Source organism: Hemibagrus wyckioides, linkage group LG11, assembly GCF_019097595.1.
Source record: "Hemibagrus wyckioides isolate EC202008001 linkage group LG11, SWU_Hwy_1.0, whole genome shotgun sequence".
In the NCBI taxonomy this organism is placed as follows: domain Eukaryota; kingdom Metazoa; phylum Chordata; class Actinopteri; order Siluriformes; family Bagridae; genus Hemibagrus; species Hemibagrus wyckioides.
Window position 1 is genome coordinate 20,768,487 of NC_080720.1, and position 23,784 is coordinate 20,792,270.

The 23,784-nt window shown below is 37.9% G+C and overlaps 1 protein-coding gene across 2 annotated transcripts in view; it reads left to right on the forward strand.

Annotated features, from left to right (window-relative positions):
- Positions 1-23,784, forward strand: part of cacna2d2a (calcium channel, voltage-dependent, alpha 2/delta subunit 2a) — a 208,772-nt gene that overhangs the window by 8,109 nt on the left and 176,879 nt on the right. For both annotated transcript variants that reach the window (XM_058404248.1, XM_058404249.1), the window contains exon 2: positions 8,899-8,980. In XM_058404248.1, coding sequence (XP_058260231.1) covers positions 8,899-8,980 — 82 coding nt within the window. The remainder of the gene's footprint in view (positions 1-8,898; positions 8,981-23,784) is intronic.

The following is a 23,784-nucleotide window of genomic DNA, read 5'->3' on the forward strand; positions in this document are numbered from 1 at the left end:
TAGAAATTGTGAAGACGACCCTAAGGTGAAATTTCAAATTAAGGGGGTGTTTTTGCTGGTTTTATTGCAGAAAGGGATTATGTTCATTATTACGTTGCAACTTCGCCTCAAACGCAGGATAACTCTTACACCCGTGTTCTACATTTTCTACATTTTCACTCCGCTGTTTATCTGTTCACTTTTTTATTCCACATTAGAAATGCGCCATAGACTACGACAGATAGCATATTCATAAACATAAGCATAACATAAACATAAGCATAAACATATTCATGTCATAATAATAGAATTAAAAATCAAATGAAAGGTGAATGAAGAATGAAAATAGATGAGGAGCAGAATTTCAGTAAATTTAGAATTAATGATTCAAATTTACTCTACAGGAAAATCATATGGAAAATCTTCAGAATGTATATATTGTATGAATGCAGATGTATTAAGTGGTGGATCAGCATGACTGTTGTGAGTAAAATGCAGGTGTGCTGATTTGTGCAACTGTAATGCAATGAATATGCAATACATGTGTTGAGTTGGTGAGTCCAGGTTCTAAGCATTGTGCTGGTTGAGGGTCTGAGTGGGCTACAGGAAGAAGCTCCTCCTCATACGTTCTGTGGTTGGAGCAGAAGCGCTTCCCTGACCACAACAGAGAGACGATCCCATTGTTGGTCCATCACTTGATCGTATCTTGAAGATACGTTAAGTTTCTAAGTCAGTCATCTAGTCTATTAATATTATGAAACAGTAGACAGGGAGTAGTGTTTGGAAGCTGAAATCCTGGTTCTTTGGCCTTATGCTTTTTCTTCACTAAAAGGTCACAGTAGTTGTCTGTAAAGTCAATTGGTTAGCTGGGAATGGAAAAATGTTGATAGTGTGTTGCGTGATATATCACGATATTCAACACAACACGATTACCGTGGTGCATATCATGGTGTATTTAGTCTTGTGTTATTTTTTTAACCAGAGGCCAAATAATGGAATTTGCACTTGTTTTGTGGTGTCTGTGTTTAGCATTGAATTTCTTGTCATGTCACACTCCACAGTGGTGGTTAATGACTCATATGAAATCAGACACTGGGTGCTTTAAGAATTTACGGGCAATATATTCCTAGAAAAGTTTTTTAAAAAACCCATTTTAATACAAATGTTAAGATCTTTAAAGTAAACGGTGATATTAAACCCATTTTTTCACAAGTATCTAAAATTTGAAGGTGTTATCTGCAACCACTAATATTCTGTGTAAGGTTATCTGAACAGAGGTAAAAACATCTCACACTGAAAGTCAAGAGTATTCTGACTCATTTTATATCAGACTTTCTGCAATAAAATAATTCATTTATTTATACTGAATACAAATGTCTGATATGTTGATTTCCATTCTGCTGGAGGAATGAAACACCAGTGTACTGGTAAATAGAGTTAAACTTTGAATCAGTTCAGGCTCTTTAGCACTTTTATAATGTGTCATTGAAACTGAATTGAATACAGTGGATTGTTTTGATTATTTCTTTTATTTAATGTGGATTAAGTATTGAAGGTTGGTTTTAATAAATTATGCAGAGGCATAAAAGTTTTCTAAGTGGCACAGTGGATCCTATTGCTGGCTCACAGCTCCATAGTCTGTGGTTCGATCCTGAGCTCAGACTCTTTCTGGAGTTTTTTTTTTTACCTCCCAAAAACATATCAGTAAATTGCCTTGGGTGTGGATAAGTGTGTGTGTGTGTGTGTGTGTGCGTGTGTGTGTTTGTGCATTCCTGCCTCAGGCTCTGCAACCCTGACCGGGATAAAGTGGTTAGTGAAGATGAATGAATGATAAAGGTTGTTAATACAAATCCTGATAAAGGATGTGACAGTTATTGTGATATAAAAATGACATTTGGCAGCTGGAAGGTGGGGTTCATGTTAAAAATCCCACATGTCTTAGCAGTCTTTGTCTCCTGTTTCACCTCTGTGATTCTTTCTTTTGCTCATCACTCCATCCTTGTCATACAAATTAGGCTGACATTTCAAACTGACATTTATTTTGTGCCGCTGCCGTTTGATGACACCACGGCCGCGCCCAGTGCCGATGCGGGAGATAGAAGAAAGGGAAATTAGAGAAGGCCGTCGTAGTCATCGCAATTTGGCTTAGCCAAATGCGATAAACGGTATGAAATTATGAGTGGGTGTTCTGATCTGATGCAGAGTGCTAGTATGAACTGGTGTGTAGACAGTGCTGGAGAGGTCTAATTGTGTTTGTATGTTATTAGCGCCGTTGTAATTGCTTTAATTGTAGTTCTTGTGTCCTGTTTCGATGCACTTTTGCTGTGAGGTTTTTTAGAGAACGTGTGTGTATGAAACTAGGTTACATAAGATAATAAGAGAAACACCTAACAATGTCTTAAGCTACATTGTGGGATGTCGTGGGCTCATTTTTTTTTCTAGAAGCAATAGCCTGCAGTCCTCAGAGAAATGAAAGCACACTAATCTACTTTGTGTTAAGTGCTTGAGGACTACCTATAGAGCTGTTTAAACATGGTGATTGGTTTGCCTTTCACTTTCTCTAAATGCACACGAATCCAACTGTAGGGAGAAGAGTGAAAGATGAACCAACTAACTGTATTACATTTTTTCCATTGCTTTAGGGCTCCACATTTTATGGTTGGTACACATGGTTGTCTGTAAAAGATTTCCAAACAGCAGTTCTGTCATTAATTCCAGCTTAGAAATGCTCACAGTGTTAAGCATCTTATACGTGTGTAAATAGGATGTACAGACAGTGGGAAGATCAGGTAATACCAGGTTTGACTGGATGTACACATCTCTGAGAGCAACATGATTTATCTTCATTCGAGTCCCTCCTGGGAAATTCGTATTTACAGGTCGGGAAGTCATAATTACATCCGGTGCGTTCAAGCCACTCTGTTCGGCAAGAGACGGATGTGTACCTTCTCTTAATTAATTACAAAAACATACCGCCAGGTTTATGAACTCTACTGCTAGGAAATAGAGAACAAAAATGTGCATTTGGAGTGTGTGTGTGTGTGTTTTCATTTATGAAGCCACTGTAAACTTTATCGTCACATCATAATCGTAAAGTGCTTGTTTTGTTAATCTTATTTTTACGCAGATTGATTAGTTTAAATATTTATAAACAAAATACCTATGAATTTCAAATCTAACCATTTCTTTCATAAAGGAGCTTAAATGTTTTTTTGATATAATTGGCTTGTATTTCAATAATTTGCATAAAAACACAAACACATACTAACCGAAATCAGCTTCTGAGACGAGTAAACTTCCTTTTTTTTTTTATTTTTATAAATTTACGATTATGTTCCATCCACTGATTCCACCATGTTTTCTGTCTGACACACCCCCTATTCTGAAACTTTCAGTTTCTTCTTCAAAATTATGACTTGGTGGTGGCGTGCATGTGTGTTCAACTTGTAAATCTTTCAGACACGTATCCAAACCACCGTCTTATTAATAACCCACCGGTTATTATGATGTCTTAGGTCACATGACAGTGCCAACATGGTGGATGTGGTATGTCCTTATTAGATAAACAATCTGTCTAGCATGAACTTTCTGCAACAGGTAATCCCCACTCCACCTCTACCTTATCAACTCAGCTAGTGTTTCTAAAGGTATGGGGGGTAACACAGTGACACTGTCTGCATCTTCAGCCATAATCAAACCCAAAGTTATAGCCTAAAGCATTTTTTTAAATGAAATATAAAACCTAGTTAGACGTATCAGGACTGTCTACATGCTCTGTGCATTCTGCCTCTGATGATTCCTCAGCCTCAGCTACATCATTCAAGTTTAATCTCAACTCCTGATCACACAGTTGTACAACTGTACTAATAAACTACTAGCTTAATTTAAAAAAGGCACAACCCTGACCAGGCAGGTACTAAGGATGCTGTAAATGCACCGTGCTGGAAATTCTTTTTTTCCTTTACGTATTATTGAACTGGTATGTTGTAGCTTAGTGGTTAAGTTATTGGACTATGGATCAGAAGGTTGGGAGTTTGAATCCTAGGTCCACCAAGCTGCCCCTGAGCAAGGTCCTTAACCCTCAGTTGTATAAAATGAGATAAGTTGCTCTGGATAAGGGCTTATGACAGAAATGTAGTTGCTTGTTCACACCTATGTAAAACAGCTCTGTTCTCAACCAGATGGCCTGCAAGATTTTCTGGCGAGCAATCTGAAGAAAAACGCACAGTGCTCCGCTCAGTATTAGTATTTGTTTAATACACATTACCTGTTCTTTCAGAGTAATACATTCATATTCAGTTACATCCCTGACGAGATGATGTTAGTCATTATGTTCACACATACAGCGACTCGCAGCACAAAGCCACCGGAGATCATACATTTTCAATGAGAGCTGCCAACTTCCAGCGACATGAGAGACAGCAACCTTTGTCGTCTAGCTGTGGGCGTGTCCGGCGACGCAAGAAAGTTGAGAAACGGTTAACTCTATGCAAATATGGAGAGAATTGGCACAGCGACTAGCAACACTGCTTCTTCTTCATCTTGTATGATATGACGCTGCTGGATTTCATGTACAAACTCTCTCTATCCACAACGTTTTGTTTTAGCAGCAAGAAAACTGATTTGGAATGATAGTTACACCACCCACTGATAAACATTGTTACTACGGAAACCAGTAGTAGGAGCTCCTATTGAAGACTTCATAGTAAAGCGACTGGCGATTTTAAAGAGTACAATTCTTTATAAATATGTAGGTCTCCATAATTTAGATTGTGTAGATGATACCATTATTACGTTATGTAGATTGCATTTTTATTTACTGTACATGCATTATGGAGTGTGTTATATATATAGTGTTACTTTGTCAGGATGTGTGAATTCACACAAGGCCGATGTTCACCTTCTCCCTGGTCTCTCTCTGTCTGTCAATCCTCCTGTCTGCATCAGCAGAATCTTGGTAGACATCTTACTGTGTTAAGTGCTTTTGGGAGTGTGTGTGTGTGTGCGTGCGTGTGTGTGTGCGTGTGCGTGCGTGCGTGCGTGTATGTGTGTGTGTGTAGGAAGAGATATACTGTGCTGATGTGAGTACACTTGATGTCGTAATTCCTGTGCTGGCTCCGTTTAGTGCTGCTTAGGGTAGCACTTGTGTCAGCATTGGACTTTTTTTTATTGCAAGCAGTCAACTGAGAGAGAGAGAGTGAGAGAGAGAGAGAGAGAGAGAGAGAGAGAGATTGGGGAACAGGGAAATCTAAAATAGGAGCTTTAGATGCTTGATTGGACAAGAGAGAGAGAGTAAATGTAGCAGAAACACACACGCAGTTGGTTTTTACCATGTTTGTGAGTTGCTTCATTTGGTGTGTATTACTGTAGCTAAATGATCTTATGCTTTGACCTTAAAGTAAACCTTTTGCCTGTTTTAGTATTTAAAAAAACAAAAACAAAAACAAAAAACATTTTAATTTATAGGGACCTGCCAAATGTCCCCACAAGGTCAACACAGTCACATGTTCCTATTATGCTGCGGATATTTGGTCTTCACGAGGTGCTAAAAACCTACGAAACAGGATGCTATTATGTTGATAAAATTGTTTTTGGACTCATTTACACACACACACACACACACATACCACACACACACCACACACATTCTATAAGGGTGTTCTAAGGCTGCATAGTGTAGATAAGCCTAATTTCACACTGCAGGCCCTGGTTGCAAATCTCAGACCATTAAGGACTTTTAGATAAAGCTGTTAAAAGGTTCCTGTCACACTGCAACACTACGGTGTTGTCTGTCGACGTCTGATACCTTCAACGTGTGAAAATACCTCATTGACAGTGAATGCATTTCTGTAGATATAGCCTGCAAATAGGAAAATGTGCCACTATCACTAAAACTGGCAACACAACGGCACACAGCTAATAGTCTACATTATCCAAAAATATTACACATTGAAAAGCCAGGCCAGGTTTGAGGAGATTCCATGAGGCATTTCAGGAGTAAAATAACATAATGTAAAATTAAGCTTAATTAATCTTATCATACTGGTTTTCAACTGGGATCAACTCTACATGATATGACTTTGCTTTGAAATCTTGGGATGTTTACTAAAATATTGACAAACTGCCAATTAAACTCTTTTTCAACATTTGAAAGTCTTTGAAATGAATGTTTTAAACTCTTTGTGAAATTAAAGGTACCATTTAAAGACCAGTTTCAGGTTTTGTGCGATATTACTATTTTATCGACTCTACATAGCTTTACACTGCCGTGACATCCAGTGACGTTTACTCCAAATATATGATATTACCACTATTACCAGAAGTTTTAAAGCATTTTACGCTGATAACCATTTAAAACTCTTTGACATTGACGTTTTAAACCCTTTAATGTTAATTGAAGCTCCGCCCCCTTTCCATCATCTCACATGATCCTGACTTGTCCTCCCTTTTAGTCAAGGCAAATAAAGAATTTGTTTTTCTTGGCTAACAGTGGACATGTTTTCTGTTTTAATTTTAAGGTTAGTTAGCTGGATTTATTAGGGAAGCTGAAACAATTACGGCTGAAACGGGAAAAATAATCTGTTTTAGGTTTTCGGTAGAGAGAACAAAAAGAGTGGAGAGTTCAAGCTAAAAAGACAACGTAGAGTCAAATCACTTTATAACAAATGCTAATGATGCTCGTTAGAAATAATTAGAAAACCCAAGAAAGAACATTAAAATGCATGCTAATTTCAATCTTGTTTGAAGTGAAGCATGTCCTACGTGGTTTTGATTAACTAGGGGGAAAAAAATGACTGACCTCTTCCGAGAAAGAGGGATGATTCCATACCGGTGGGTTTTGTATCCAGGCTACCAGCAGCATATAAAACAAGGCAGACGTACTCATTCCCAGCAGTAATATGAGCCGTCCAGTCTCTCCATGCTGTCATTCATACAATAATCCTTGGTGAGATCAGATCCCGCAATGTGTTGATCAGCTGCCAAGTCATCAGTTACACTGAAGGCTGTCACAGCTAACTAAGGTTTGTGGGAAATGCAGTGCTACTGGTTAATGATGACAATTTACCACATCCTGACTCCTAGACCATTTTTTTTTTGTGTGTGTGTGTGTGTGTGTGTGTGTGTGTGTGTGTGTGTTATTTGGTCTGTTTCCTTGTTTAATACAATGAAAACAAGAACAGGACATATTTCTGGGAAGAGAAATGTTAGACCAGATCTTTTTTTTAATCCAAAACAGTTTACAAGTGAAACAGAATCCAAACCCAGTTCACATGAAGATCATTTAGTAATGTTGGATATGTTTCATTTTGTCCTTTAAATCATCTATTGATGTACGCAGTTAGAATAATAGTAATAATAATAATAACCAATTTTAATCCTCCTGCTATTCTCAAATTTACAAACATGTTTTGCCCTTGGGGTCAGTTTGACTCCATCACTTTAAGACTCCAGAATATACTTTTTTTTCCGGTAAATTATGTTTTTTTGTTGTCTACCTTAAAAGCTTTTTGAATAAAACATTAAAACCCTAATTCACCTCACCGCCCTATTCTCCTAAACACCCAGAATTTCTACTGCGTGACTTTAGAAAAATTGACAAATTACCATAAAATCTCACTGATTGACCTGAGATTGGACAGAAAGATCGTTTTTAATGGTTTTATTTTATTACTAAGCACAGATTTTTGTTATTTATAACATTTGGAAAGTAGTACAATTTCTGTTATTAGGTAAAGTAACATGTCTTTTCCTCTGGCTCTCTGAGAAATAATGTTTTCTCTTCCCCGTGCCGTGTAAACACTCAGTAGTTCTCGCAATACCACAGGGATGTTTATGTTAGCTTAGGGCCCTATAGCAGAGGAATGATCTGGAAGATTATAAAATTGATTGTTATAGTGACCTTAATATAATCCAAAACAACCGAAGCAGATGAATGTATTTTTTATGTGCTTTATACAGTTAAAACAGCATGGGGTCAAATGAACACTGATGCCACAAATTGTGTACAGGACACTGAAAACATGTTATGATCATTTTATGTTTACCTGGTTGTCCCAGTTAAATTAGGAAAAGTCTTTTTGTAGTGATTAAACAGTGAATGGGGTCATTTGATAGGATAGGATAATAGGAGGGTTGAACAACACATTAATTTTCCTTAATAATGAGTAGTTTTGCATTTAAATCCTCAACAGCAAACTGTTGATAACAAGATAGACTTCATATTATCAAATGAATTTCCTGGTTTTGACTATACAATACACAGTTATGGAAAGGAAATATTTTATAATGACACAATTCAGTGTAACCCATAAGAGGATGGGTTCCATTCTGAGTATGGTTCCTCTCAAGGTTCCTTCCTCATATTGTCTCAGGGAGTTTTTTTCTCACCACTGTCATCTCTGGCTTGCTCATTAGAGCATTTATACCCTAAATTTATAGATTCCTTTAAAGCTGCTTTGTAGCAGGGGCTGTTGTAAAAAAGCACTATACAAATAAAATGGAATTGAATATTAATAAACTTTCAAACTAAACATTTCAAATCCAGCCCAAAGTGCTTTACAGTGTGAAGTAAAATGGAAAAAACGAACAAACAAAAAACAAATAAAGAAACAAATGGTAGTCAAAAATAAAAAGTTAAATAATATAAAATAAATCGGTATGAAATACTATAAATTAGCATTATATGTAAGCAAATAATAATACAGAAATGAAAAATACCATTGACAGAGTGAAAAAAAACAATAGCAACATAAAATATTTAAAATATCTAATAAAAAATGTAGAGTAAATGTCCAATAATTCAAACGGGAAACAAAAATAAATAAATGAGATGTACTCAGAAATGTATGAACCAGTTTAAATCAGCTGTTAATTTTCTCTCTCTCTCTCTCTCTCTCTCTCTCTCTCTCTCTCACACAGGATGATGCACTGGGCGAGCTGCATAGAGAAAGAACTGGACAAAGTTCTTCCACAGGTCACAGGAGTCCACCAGTTAAAAGCAGTAAGTCTTACAGCTTGGCTGTTACACTTAAAGTAATAGATTAGCAATTTATCCAAACACTGCCTTCACACGTACAGCGACTAGCAGCGATACGGCAACCAGAGATCATTCATTTTTAACCAGAGATGACGATTTCTGATTGGAATGAGCAATGCCGACTGTTGACTAGATGTGGGCGTGTCCAAAAGCATGACAAAACTGACAAAAGTTGAACTTTATGTAAATATAGGGCGGCTTGGTGCAGCACCTAGCAATGAGATTAAAGACAGTAGAGAGCATGTGATCCGTGACAAAGAGCACAAACACTGCTTCTCCTTTATCTCATATGACAAGATGACTTATACACTGCTAAATTTTCCACACAATTCCAAATCTCTCTCCAGAATGTTTTAAGAAAACTGATTTGTTGTCAAGTAGAATGCTAGTTGCACCACCCACTGTAGTTATTACTACAACAACCAGCAGAGACTTGTAGCGATAAAATCACTGTATGTGTGAACGTAGCTTAGGTACTATGACAACTTTTATTAATTTTATTAAATAAGAAAAGAAAAAGAAAAGCTCATGGTTTTGGGACAGAAATTTCATTTTTGGTACAATACAAGTTGATTGGTATCCTCCATGCTTCTGAATGACAGTGACAGTGAATATTAGTCATTGCCTGCCTCCTGACACTGTCTCTTCTGTCTACACAACTTGCTAACGTTTTTTTTTTCCTCGCACACACTCACACTGTATCTCTTTTGAGTCCCTCAGTATGGGAGCTTGATACTCGGCATATGGTTTGGCACCACAGCTTGTGTGTGTGTTCAAGTCTTCAAAGGACTTTTGCATTTCCTTTTTGCTGCAGCAGTGTTAATTGCTAACAGTTTTGGATGGCGTAGAAATGGCAGCAGATTAAGATGACGGTTTTTCTCAGGGCTGTTATCACAGGGCTTGTTATGGGCCGCTCCATCAAATGAGTTTGGGATTAATTTTTTATTTTTTTTAAGCAGTATAACAGTCCTTGAAGATTTGATTGATTTAGTCCTACATAAACTAGCTTCTTGTTATAGCAGCATGTAACAGCCACCTGGACTCTAATTAAAATTTAGACCAACAACAAAATCGGAGTATATGTGATCTAGATTAGTATTAATTAAGCCTCGGAGAAGAAAAGGCTTTCATGCTACTTATTCGTCTTCAAAGCGCGCCGCTCATTTCGAATCAACGCCGATTGAGTCGTAGATGGTGAAACACTGTTGCTATGACAACGCACAACACCTTCATACTTAGAAGCGGTCGACCAGTTTGTCCTAATCAGTGTATGTTAGCAAGCTAATTGGTAAAACAGTCCCTTCAGGAGTTTTTTTTTGCGATGTTTGCAGGCAAAACTGTTTTTTTTCTGCTTTTTCAGTTTATTTTTGTTTTTTTTTTTGTTCAAGTTTTTCTGCCTTTTTTTGCAGAAATTTTGAATAGCTGAAATTGCTAGCACAGGATTCGTCTTTTAAACTCCTACATGTGAAGATCTGATTACTTTCTATGAGAGCTGTACTCATGTTCGGTTCACGTGAATAGAAGAAGGCTTTGGCTGAATGGGTGTTGTGATGACTTCACACTAAACTTCTTAGTCCAAATTTGCGGGAAATCTGCTGTAATTTCGAACATCCCAAAGATTTTGCATTCACTGCTGCGATCACTAAATCCTGGAAGGTCACTAAAGACTGATAATAAAGATAAAGACTGGGATTACTAATTACTGATAATTGGTAAGAAAAATAAAAGCTAAAAATGAAATAAAATGAGCATTCAGGAAGTAAAACAGTTTATTTTTCCGAATTTCTTGGTGCAAAGGAAAATAGGAATATGTGTTTGTTCCCAATAAGAAAGGCATAAGCCGTATACCACTGCGACAACACAAAAGCCCAGTTTGAACAAGATAATGGAAGGAAGTAGGAGGTAAAATCAGAGGCAGTGGCGTCATTAGGCTGCATTATTTTAGCGCGTAAGCACTGAATGTTTTGCACAGTGTAATGACTGTGTAGTCCATTCTCTTTGGCTGCATTGAATCTTCTCTCCACCTCATATAATCACACAGCACTCGACTATGAAAGGAAACTGACACCCAGACCCACAAAATACAACGTATATATCTATATATAAAAGAGAGAGTACGTAATTATTCCTCACGTGAAAACTTGATGTCACAACATCCACAACTCAAGAGCAACAGTGAGGACTTAAAGTGCACAATAGACCTACATACAGGAAAATGGAAATAAAACACTGTATTTTAGACACAAAAATTCATTAGTATGGTATATGGATGCTTTAGAAATGACATATACAAGTCCTGCACAACAGCCAGGAGGATTTTGAGCCATTCCTCTTGCAAAACAGTGGCCAGGTCACTATGTGATGCTGGTGGAGGAAATGATGCTGGTTTCTTGACTCGCTTCTCCAAAACACCCCAAAGTGGCTCAATAATATTCATATCTCCTGACTGTGCAAAACCATGGGAGATGTTCAGCTTCACTTTCAGGCTTACCAGTCCACTCTGTCACCAGTCTTGCTATGTGTATTTGCTGCATTATTCCTACTGATTCGCGGCACCATTTGAAATAAATCACAAATAAATAGATAATAAATACAGCGGAGGTCTCTGTACAGATGAACTGTACAATTAATATTAACTGACTTTGTGCATATAAGTATATTATTATTAACAGTGTGGTTAGCAGAAATTTAGTAATGTGTAGCTTTGAAGCTGCTCCATTGAAAAAGAAATTAAAATATGTGTTCTATTGATGTTCTGTTCATTTTATGCCTGAGTGATAGACAGCAAACTTGTGTCACTTTGTTTGTATTTTTCGTTATAGTTTTTCCAGCATATTTAAAAAGAATATTTCAAGCTCAATACACAAAGTTGAGTTTGGTTTCATTCAACAGGAAGCTACAGGATACCAAAAATATCAGTTACTGAATATGATCTTTGTGAAACCGAAGAGACACCAGATTATACAGTGATGTTTGCTGTTATCGTGAGAATTTAAAACTATACTGTAATAGAAATCTTTGGCCACAACTAAAAATAAGTAGGATATTTTGTGTCACGCAGTTGGCAGATGGCCTACAGATCCTAATCAGTTGTGTGCTCAATAAAGGAGGTACTAATAAGAGCAAAATAAGAGCAAAAATATAATATTTGTGTGACGATTAAAGCCTGGATCTACACAGTGACACAGCAAGAGCCAGTAATAGAGGCCTCACTGTGAGTGACACGGGTCTTGAGCAAGAACAAGAAACCTTCTAAGAAAATATGACGAAATAATGAATGTGTGCAAATGAAGACCATTCAAGGATGAAATTATATATAAAATAAATCAGCGCAGATACCATTACTACAAGACTGACTTGCTGAAGATGGTTTGAATTGAACCCAGGTGTGTTTTCACTCACCGGTTCATGTAGGCAGGTAAGAAATCAGCATTCGCAGAGGAAAACAACCAGATCGCATCCATCTGAGGAAGGAGGTCTCGGTCAACTTCCAGTCCAAACTCAAGCACTGTGTAACCATGTATTCTGGCTTTTGTTTCTCTAGATGTGAACTGCTACACTGAAAAAAAGGAACATGTTCTCAGCCTATATTGCGTACAGGTTACATAAAAATATTACGTTTCTCAGTAAAATGTAAACTCAATCTAGTTACTCAGTACTAAATCGTATTGTGAGATTCAGCAGCGAGACTCGTCAGTGTTCTAGCTTCAGCATTGCTTGCTTTGTTTGTTCGTGACTGAAGCCACAGCATCTGAATCATTTGCTCTTTCGCAGTAATGTCAGAGATGTTTTTTTGGCCATTCACAAAGTGTAGCATTTTGCTTTTGTGGAAAAAAAAGTGTAGAAGCTAAATAATCTTTGGATTTTCTGTCAGAATGAAAAGAAAACTGAAGGTGCTGGAATCTCATCTCACCCCAGTGACTTAAATGTCAAACACCAGGTCAGAAACAACATAGCATACGAATCCATGTCATCGTTTTCCAAAAGATACCAGACTTATTGAGAACAGACAGAATGCAGGACGGTCTGCTCCACTTCCCACAACTTTTTTTTTTTTTCTGAAGAAAAAACACACACAAAGATGAAAGCCACCATCTGGATCATGCTTATTCAAAACTCACTTTGAAGACTTCATCCTGGGTAAAGTCCTACCATGCATTGCAAATCCATTTCTTGTCAGAAATGTCATAGAATTCTCAAAGGAGGATCTGCCCATGGGCCAGTGCTGCCTTTCTGCAAACTGAGTTAATTGAATGCCAAGAAAACCTTGCCTTTCTCTGCCGTGCTCTGCTCTGCTGTGCAGGACGTTTACTGTGACCTTGTCACTTCCAGGACAAAGAGGGTTACTGCAGCAACTGTTCCTCTCCTGCACAAGATGACGCTTTACGTTCTCATCACGTTAATGTAAATTTGTACATTAATATTTTCAGCTCGGAATATGGTGAAGAACCCAAATTTATGCTTACTACACCGGTGTCTCTGCCAGGTCTTTTGTGTAAAGTTTTGGGTACATAAAATGGCCTGCTCCACTTCTATTAAACAGCATTTATACACATTTCCACTGTTTTTTTGCCCCTGACACTGGCATTATGTTTTCAAGGTACGTCCATATGTCTTTCTATCTGAGATTCTCATTAGAATGATATCTCAATAATGAATGTGTGTATGATTTCTATAACTTGATCACTGTAACCTGTAGATGTATTTATTAGATATTGAAATTGATCCAAACAGAATGAAGGTCACAGCAAGTTCAAATGTCTGAAATAGTTTTTCCTTTCATTTCCTTCCAAAGATGTTCATTATACCTCTAAGATCAGAAACATGAGACCATCCATCTGTTCATCCAACCAACCAACCATTCATCCATCCATCCATCCATCCATCCATCTATCCATCAGTGTGTCTATGCATCTGTGTAATTGTAGTGTAATATCTCAAAAGTGAATGGTTGACCCATAGGGCAATTTTACACCTGGCTTGTTTGAAGTGATTGTTTCAGAACCTGGTGCATTTTCTCCTTTGGTTTGGTTTGTTTAAACATATATGAACACGGTAATTGCCCTCAGATCCGCATCAAAATGAACTCTGAATCAGTTTGTTTGTAGTGAGAAAGCAATCTGACCCAACCAACCAATCTGTATACCAGTGCATGATGGGAACTGTTATGTAGATATGAATTGTGGGTTTGGAGTTCATAAACACAGTTTGGTAATTTTTGAAATTTTGGTGTGAAAGCAATTTTTGAGATTGAAATTTTTGACATTTTTGTGTGAAAGCAAACCAAGCCAAAGACAAAATGCTGTAACAAAACACAAACAATATAAGTCCTTCATTTCTGAAAAAAGCACGCATCAGCAGATTTGAAGATGGCCCTAGATTTTAAAATTGAACAGGGTCAAGGTCAAAGTCTGAAATAGTTTTTCTTCAGTCACTTCCTTCATGCTTGCAGTATGTTGTATAGGTATAAGGAAATATGTATGAGGAAAATATGGTGCTCAAGTAAAAGTCTGAAAGCTTCCCAGCAAAAAAAAATCAATCGCTGCATGTTTTATATCTTTTACATGGTTATCTTTGAACATTTTTACGACAGGCATCAACCATTCTAGAGTTTACTATTATTTGTTGCTTATTCGTGGACCTAAAAGTAATAAAAATGAATGATAATGTAAGTGACGGTTGTTTTTCTAATCTTCTCCACTCTATTCATCTCTGCAGCGTGTGTTCTTTGGTCTTCTGCCGCTCGGTTTGTGAGCGTACCTGGCGAGAAATGATACGGGAAGCGAATACGTCTCCCAGTTAATGGAGCAATTTTCCCGTTTAGTTGTGTTTGTGTCTTTTTGTGTTTGCATAGCTTTGAGGGAGAAAAAAAAGAGAAAAAGAACAGGTAGACAGATGGGACAGGCAGAATACAGCTAGAACGTTTGCACATGAAATAGCTGTTGGGAGAGGCGTTTGTGTGTGTGTGTGTGTGAGAGAGAGAGAGAGAGAGAGAGAGAAAGAGAGAGCATTTATCTCCAGCCCAAACAGGAGTCATCACAGGGTGTGCTAAATGGCCCAGCATGTACAGAAAAAGTCATTTTCTAACTGGATGCCTCTCCCCGTACGTGCATCTGATAGAAATCTTCCCAGGGCTACAGCAGGCCGCTAACAAGATGCTTTCCCTTCGCTTCCTCTCTTCCTTCATGGCCAGTTTATTCCAATATTTCCACCTTCCCCCTTAAAAAGTTAGAGTCTGAAAATAATTGAATGTGTGTTATTTTCCTCCCGAACTTACTTCCATGACACTAAATAGAAAAACCGACTGCATTGCGTTTGGCATATCTGTGAACTGACTTCACGGTCCTTCTGCTCTGAGAATGGCAGCTAGGCAGAGCGAAATCTCTATTAAATTATCTGAAGAAGAAAAGGCACATAAGCATTTTAAAGCCTTATCTCTCAGGACCCTTCTGTAGATCCAGACTTATATATTCCTCCTTCTTGTAACTGCATACTTTAGCTATTAATTTCAGTATAGTTACTGAATAACATGCTTTAACTTAACATAATAACTGAACATTTTATAGGTTAATATATGCCTACAAACTGTTGGCTGAATGTCTGATGCACGATTCAGGAGGTTGGAAGTCATCTGATGCTACAGGATTTCCAGACCACGTATTTCATGAAACAAAGCCTCTTTACTTCCCTCATGGAAGAAGGAAGCCATCTTGCTTACAACTGTGACAATGAGCACTTATGAGAATCAGCTAAATGCTGGATTTTCCAACTTATAGACTTTTGCTCAACTTTCTCAAATGATCCATTTATGGTCTGTTTCTGTAGGGACATTTTCATGCCCATTGACATGATGCTGAATGAAACAAACTGTGATTGGTTGCTTTACATGTCAGTCAGACACCATCTTGGGTGGTCCTTGGAGTTCAGACCTTCTGCCTTCAGTCTGAGGGTCTGGCCATGTGAGACTAAGCTTTATGGAGTTAAAGAAGTATTTAGAGTAAATGGGGATGGCTTTTGAGATTAGGTACATTAATAATCAACTATCAGTTCCATTTTTTTCATGTTAGCTCCATGTTTGTGTTGGACAGATGTAAAACATACGGAATAATACACAGCTAACCATAACACATGATAGCGCTGTACACAAGCAAATCCTTATTTTCGTGGAACAGCAAGGTTCCAGGAGGCAAAGTGACGGTACATTGGGTATTAATTGTGAGTACTCCCTCACTGTTTCACTTTGTGGTAAATGTCTCAGTATTCTCAGTCTTCCCTCAGTAAAGGTCACAGAATTTGTGTAGGATTATTTACTAAACTAGTGAACAAAATCACGAGAGTAAATCCACAGGAGAGCAGTGGCTGGCGCTAGTTCAGGTGGAAATGGGCTTAATCTGAAAAACACCAGCTCCGGGGATTTTTTTTCAGTACCACTGTGCCGATGATGACTTTATTTTTTCAACGCTACACATGCTGTCTATTCTTGTAGACATAACACCAGATATTTATGTGAACACCAATTATACTTTTTAGTATGTGTGTGATTTGCTTGTAGCCAGATGTGTGATGTATAATGCCAGAATTAAATAAGTGTGTTAGAGAGCATGGCCTAGTGTTCAGCTAAAATGATGCAGTAGAGGGTTTGGGGGCTTTGGGGGAAAAAAGTATTCCTCTGTCTCTTTGTCAGTACTGTTAGATAAACATTAGCCCAGCTTCACTCCCACACAAACACACACACACACTATTACAAACTGTACCTACATCAGCAGCAGTGATATAAATAGAACAGTGAAGACTCACAGGGCCTTTTTCCAGCGCCGTCTCTTCACGCCTCTCCTGCTGAAGGTTATGACAACTCATGTTAGGCCCCCTGCCTTTTTCTAAGAGGATGGTCCAATCAGCATGAATAATTCAATACACACAAACACACACACACACACACACACACACACACACACATAAGCACACACCCACTTCTCTCGCATTTGCTAGTGTTCTGTGTATCCACACTTAACTTAGACCCTCTCTCTGCTTCCTTTGTCCTTCTATCTATTTGTGTGTGTGTGTGTGTGTGTGTGTGTGTGTGTATACGCACACGTGTGGGAAGAGAGGATGGAGATTAGACAGAGCAGATGCATATGCTTTATTCACTGAAGCCAGAAGAGCTGTTGTTAAAAGAGAGAGGAAGTGAGGAGTAGGAGTAGAGAGACAGAGCAATAGGGGAAAGATAAGAAGGAGTCAGTGCTACAGGAACTACGATTGTTCACCTTTTATGGAGTTCAGAACTGAGCTGTCACCATATACATTTAGGCTTGAATAATAATCATTAGGTATGAAATAGAATAATGAGGTGATATTTGGATCAAATGGCACTGAGCAATTAAATGAGTTAAATGTGACTGTTCTTACACTTTCTTACACTTTTTTTGCCTCAAGCATGCTAACAGAGCTAAGACAGAAAGTGTGTATGATATTAACCACTCAATCCTTACATCTACATTTTGCCTTGATCCATAATGGAAGCCGGTTTTGGATTGTTGGTCATAGCATTGTTAGATATTTATAGTTATAATAGATATTTATTTATTTCAGAATATTCGGGGAAGCTAAAAATGTTTCTGAATGATCTCAGATATTCTGCAGATTTGTGCCGAGGCATGTAGCCTGACATCATCACAACACACGTTCAGCCAAAACCCTCTAAATAAGTAATTACACATGTGTCTTTACTTTACTGGTAGTAGTTAAATAGAATCCTGTGTTTGCATGTAGGTTATGTTGTTTTCTGCACAAATAATTATATAAAATAATTAGATAGATAGATAGATAGATAGATAGATAGATAGATAGATAGATAGATAGATAGATAGATAGATAGATAGATAGATAGATAGATAGATAGGTAGGTAGATTTAGATAGATAGTTTATTCATCCCAATGTAAAATTTACTTCCAGCAGTATCCACAAAAATAAATACAAAAAAATACTAAATACTAAAAATTTTAAGGTACTAAAGATAATAAGGTAATGGGTATGTGCAAAATGTGCAAATTTCATCACAAATTTTGGGAAGAAAATAAAATTGATGCAAAATCAAGCATTTTTGGCTGCAGCAATCATGAAAAACTCTATGAAATCCTGGAGAGACTGAATGTTATAGCTGTGATAAACATTCATTCTCCCAACAGCCTTTCTCTTTCTTCTTCATCTTCTTTCTTATAGTATCTCTCTCTCTCTCTCTCATTCTCTTTCTCTGTCCGTTTCTCTCTCTCTTTCTCTCTTTCTTAATATTTCTCTCTAATACTCTCTCTCTCTCTCTCTCTTTCTAAAACACACCTTGTCATTTGTCCAAGAACGTTCTGTACCGTTAAACTTCACAAAGCTGCCCTGTGGATAAGCTGTTACTATAGAAACAACAAAACAAGCGCATTAATATTTAACATTACGTATCAGTCTGAACTACTTTCTGAGCCGTACTGTAATGATAACAACTAGAGGGCACCACTTGACCAATCGGATTTGACCATTCGGCCTCTCTGTGATATAAAGACATTTATAGGAACTTGAACTCTTAATACAGAATGAATAGACTAAATGAAGACTTCTCACACATTAAAGAGATTTGTACTCATCGCTCATTAGAGCGTGACATTTAACTTTGCATTAACTTGTGCCACTCCATTTAGCAGCAGTCAGAATTCATGCAATCATAACTTTAACACATAATTTCACAGCTTCCTTCTACGATCAATTATCAGTGCATGGCATCTTGCTATAGGAAATTTACTGAATTATTATTATTTTATTTTTTTAATACAAAACTTGCCGGCTCCCCAGGTCAGCATTTTGGCTTGAATGTCCAGGACGTCTCTTCATACCGATGCGTTTTTTTAGCAGACTTACTTGAGCGCTTCAGTTTTCAAACTCAAGAATTCCTAGACATTTTTTCTCTGTGATGTCAGCTTGATCTGGGCTAGAGTTAGAAAAATACTCCGATACAGTTAAACTCACGCCTCCTTGCTTGACAGTAGGGATATGTTCACACATACAGCGACTCGCAGTGACAAAGCGACCGGAGATCATTCATTTTCAATGAAAGCTGCCGATTTCCAGGGACACGACTTCCTCCTACGCAAGATGCAGGTGTGTCCAGAGATGTAACAAAGTTGTGATATGTTTCTGGTGCAGTGACTAGCAATGGGAGTGAAGACAGTAGAGCATACATGATCCATGGCAAAGAGCACATGCTGTTTCTCCTTCATCTCATATGGTATGATTCATATGTGTTGTTGTTTTCCTTGCCCTGCTCTCTGTTCGGGGTCACCACAGCGGATCATCCGGATCAGGTTTTACGCCGGATGCCCTTCCTTTTGCAACCCTACCATTTTATCCGGGCTTGGGACCAGCACTGTGAGTTAATCCCTCAGTGGCTGGGTTGGTTCCCTGCCCGGGAATCGAACCCTTGGGATCCTGCTGCTAAACCACAAGAGACCATATGATGCCTATATACACTGCTGAGTTTAATATACAAACTCTCTGCATCCAGAATGTTTCATTTTAGCGGGTTGATTTGGAATGCTAGTTGCGCCACTCAATGATAAATGTTGTTACTATAGCAACTATGGTGCCATCATGGTACAGCGACTGGCGACTTGCTGAGATAAAATCACTGTATGTGTGAGCGTGGCTTAAGGATCCATTTTTTTTGTTACTATGCTGTATTAACTCATTGTCAGAAAGTGTCTCTATCGTTATGCCCAGAGAGTTTTGGACCAGCCATCAAGAACTTTCACGGCTAGTTCAGAATGCATCTGGCAAACAGCCAACCTTGTTCTTTTTTGAAAAGGGACTCATCGATTAGATTTCTGCTTAGGCTTCTCTCTATCGTATAGATCTACGCAAAAGGCAGCTTGGGAGGCTTATAGACGCCGAGATGTTATTTTTGATTACTTTTTCCCTTGGGACATTTTTGGAGGATTAAATCACTGAGATCATATTTTTTCTCATTCTGATGGTAGATGTGAACATTTTCTGAAGCCGCTGACCTGTATCTGCATGATTTCTCTGCATTGCACTGCTGGCACATGATTGGCTGAGTAAATAAGTGCATGAATGTAAATGTGTACAGGTTTGCCTAATGAAGTTCAGTGCGTGTGAGTTTAATAAATTTTGTTCTGGTTCGTTGTAATACTCAATTCAAGGTAGCACTTTTGATGTTGTTTTTGCAGTCTTGTGTTTGTTATCCTGCTGAGTGGACGTTAATAATAAAGTATGAATTCTGTTTGAAATGCATTTTGCAATTGGCTCACAAACTTTCAGCCATGACTCTTAGCATGTTATAGGAGTGTGGAGGTTCATCTGAAGCTCACATTGCCTTTCGTTTGTGTGTGTGTGTGTGTGTGTGTTTGTGAGAGAGAAGAGAGCTTGTACAGTATATGTCAGTATCTTCATGTTTCTTCTAGAAGCTTCACGGCTTCTAAGCAAGTGAAAATATCTTCAGTATAGTCCAAAGTATCTAGCGTTTCCAATTAAAGATCAAACAAATTAAACAAATCAAATCTAAGATAAATAAAGCCAATTCCTAGACATTTGTACGTTTAAAATTTACATTTCTGGCAGATTTTAGCAGATGCCCTTATTCAGAGAGATTTACAAAAGTGCTTTGAAGTCTCTATCAGTGAACACATCAACACAGGTTCACTAGGTCATAGACTAAAGATACCATCAGTCTAAACCTCTGTTTGGAGGAAATACAATACAATTTTTTAAATACATGAAACAAACAGGGAAAATAAGAGCTAGTTTAAGTGTTTCAGGAAGATGTAGGTCTTCACCTGAATTTTAAAGACTGTCAGAGACTCAGCTGTTTGGACATGTAGGATAAGTCCATTCTACCACCTCGATGCCAGAACAGAAGAGTTGACCTCAGTTGACCTGAGCCATGCTAGTAGAGTAAAATATTCCTAATTATCTTGCTCATTTATAAGAATTAATTTTTAGAAAGAAACAAAATGATCTTACAGTAGAACAAGACTATTTCAGGCTTGGAATGAATACAAATGTCTAGAAATAGGTTTTAATAATCTTACTTCAGGTTAATTGTAATCGTATAATAGGAAGTACTAGATAACTCCGACTATATTTAAGATATTTTCATTTGCCACAAAGTCTTTTTTTTTTGCAGTGTAATACTCTCACCTGACCTGTCCACTCTAGAACAGTAGCCTCCATGCTTCGGCTGGTCAACACCAGATGGGAGTTTGAGTTGTGTAATAGGATGTAGGTCAGAAAATCAGAGTGCAGTAATAGGAGCTTCTCAGGAGAATCGTAGAAAGCTGCTCTCTGGAACTTCTGACCTATTGGCAGCTTTATGCTCAGTGTGCTAATGTATTATTCACACTGACCGCAGTACACTAGACAAACAACACTGTTTGTTTTTTGTTTTTTTTAATTATGTACAGAATCTGGAATTACAAACTATATGAATATGCAGAACAAATCCTAATCAGGAAGCATGTTCCCAGTGCTACAGTCTTAACTGTGCAAATGTAATATGTATTATAAAAAATAACAGCATTTAATAAGCTGGTTTGTAGTCATAAAAAGGTAATTAAGAATATAGCTAATGGGAATTGATTTATAATGTGGACAATATGATTACATCCTGTTTTAATGCCATAAAAATTCATTTCACATCTTAACCATCATGTAACCTTTTAAAGATAAATAGAGGATGAATAAAGGAATTGCAGGGGTACGTTTTGCCTCGCTCCTCCGAGGTTATGGGTTTGATTCCTACCTTCACCCTGCATGAGGAGTTTGCATGTGCTCGCCATGCTTCAGGAGTTTGCTCTGGGTACTCCAGTTTCCTCCCCCAGTCTAAAGACGTGCATTGTGTAGTGTTTTAGCTCATCTCATACATCTGCCTGAACAGGTGGATCGGAATTCATCCGACTTTCACTCCAATCCATCTCAATATTCCTCTAAGTATCGTGCTACTAAGAAGGAAAGATAAAGGATTAGAGTGAAGTGAGGCAACAGACCTCGTAAACATTTGTGGTGACGTTGTACAAGCAAAATTATAACTGAAACAAAATGACCGAACATGACCACAGGAGAACCTGGCTGCTTAGCAGGTAGGGTAACGTTTCAGATGAACCAGTATTTTTCCTGTATCTAATGCTAGATAACTCCCATGCAGCTAATAATGCTAGATAAGTAGCACTGATAGCGAGAGTCAGCTGAAAAGCTCATGAGAGCTCATGATAATGAAAAAGATGACAGTGAAGATACTCTTACATTCTCACAGCACCAGATAGGTCTGAGTTCTCTAGGAGATTTTCAGCTGTTACTCTTACTTCTATTAGCAAGTTCACATACAGGGAAGTTAGCTAATAGTGCTATCTAGCTAAAACCGATAGCCAAAGCATTCTGGGTTACTTTTCTTAATTAGTTTATAGTGCTGAAATATGTGTCAAGCAGTTAAAAAGACTAGTGGGCAACATGTCATGGTTAAAATGCTAACACCCGAAGAGATTGCAGACACAGGGGTTTGATTTGACTCTGGCAAAAATGCTGCTGTAACAAGCGCACATGGGTAACATGATTAGATGATAAGTCGCTCCGGATAAGTGAAAAGTAATTTTCAATGCCAGTGCCACAGGAAATTTCAAAGTTCAAAAGCAAACTGCATAGAAACCAAAGATGTAGTCGAATATACAGCAAGGTCAGTTCAGAAAGGTGGTCTGTTCAGACTAATGTCAGATATAGGCCACACTGAAAACATAGCGTGAACAGCCTAGCAAATAAATCGGATTTAGTCAGTAAATCGGATTTGGGCTACTTCTGCCTGCTGTGTGAACGTAGCATTAGTAATGTATTGGGCCACCCTCTGAGTCATTTTTTGCAATGACATGGATTGTCATGGAGGAGTCCACTCAAATCAGGATAGAAATGTTTCTGCATAGGATAAAGATGATCAGTCAGAATAACTTGATTTTGCAGTGGCTCCTCCTTCTAAGGGGACAAGTGGACCTAAACCATGGCAGGAAAATGCCTCTAACAGCATAATAGACCACCAGCTTTTCCTTTAATTTGTCACCCATCTGTACATATTTGGAGGTTTGATGTGCTTTCATGTGATTTAAAATTGCTTCATTTGTAATAAATATCTAGAATCTGCTCTGTTGTATAGTTCACTTAATGGAATTAGATGCAACATTATATGCCCAAAGGTTTGTGGACACCTTCACATCAGACCCAGATTGAATCCTTTTTTACTGTTATAATAACCTCCACTCTTCTGGAAAGGCTTTCTATTAGATTTTTGGAGTGTTGCTGTGGAGATTTGCGTTCATTCAAACACAAGAGCATTAGTGAGATCAGGCACTGATGTAAGGTCAGAAGGTCTGGTATAGACTCAGTGTTCCAGTTCATCCTAAAGGTAATCAGTGGGGTTGAGGTCAGAGCTCTGTGCAGAACACTGAAGTTCTTTCACTCCAAACTTAGAAAACCATGTCTTCATGGAGTTCACTTTGTGCACAGGGGCATTGCTTGCTGGAACATGTTTGGGCCTATTAGTTCTATTGAATAGAAATCTTAATGCTACAGCATACAAAGACATTTTAGACAGTTTTGTACTTCCAAACTTGCGGCAACAGTTTGGTGAAGAGCCACATATGGGTGCAATGGTCAGCTGTCCACAAACATTTGGTCATACACTGTATTTGGCTATCGTATGAAAAAAACAGTGAATAGAGATTCCAGTGAA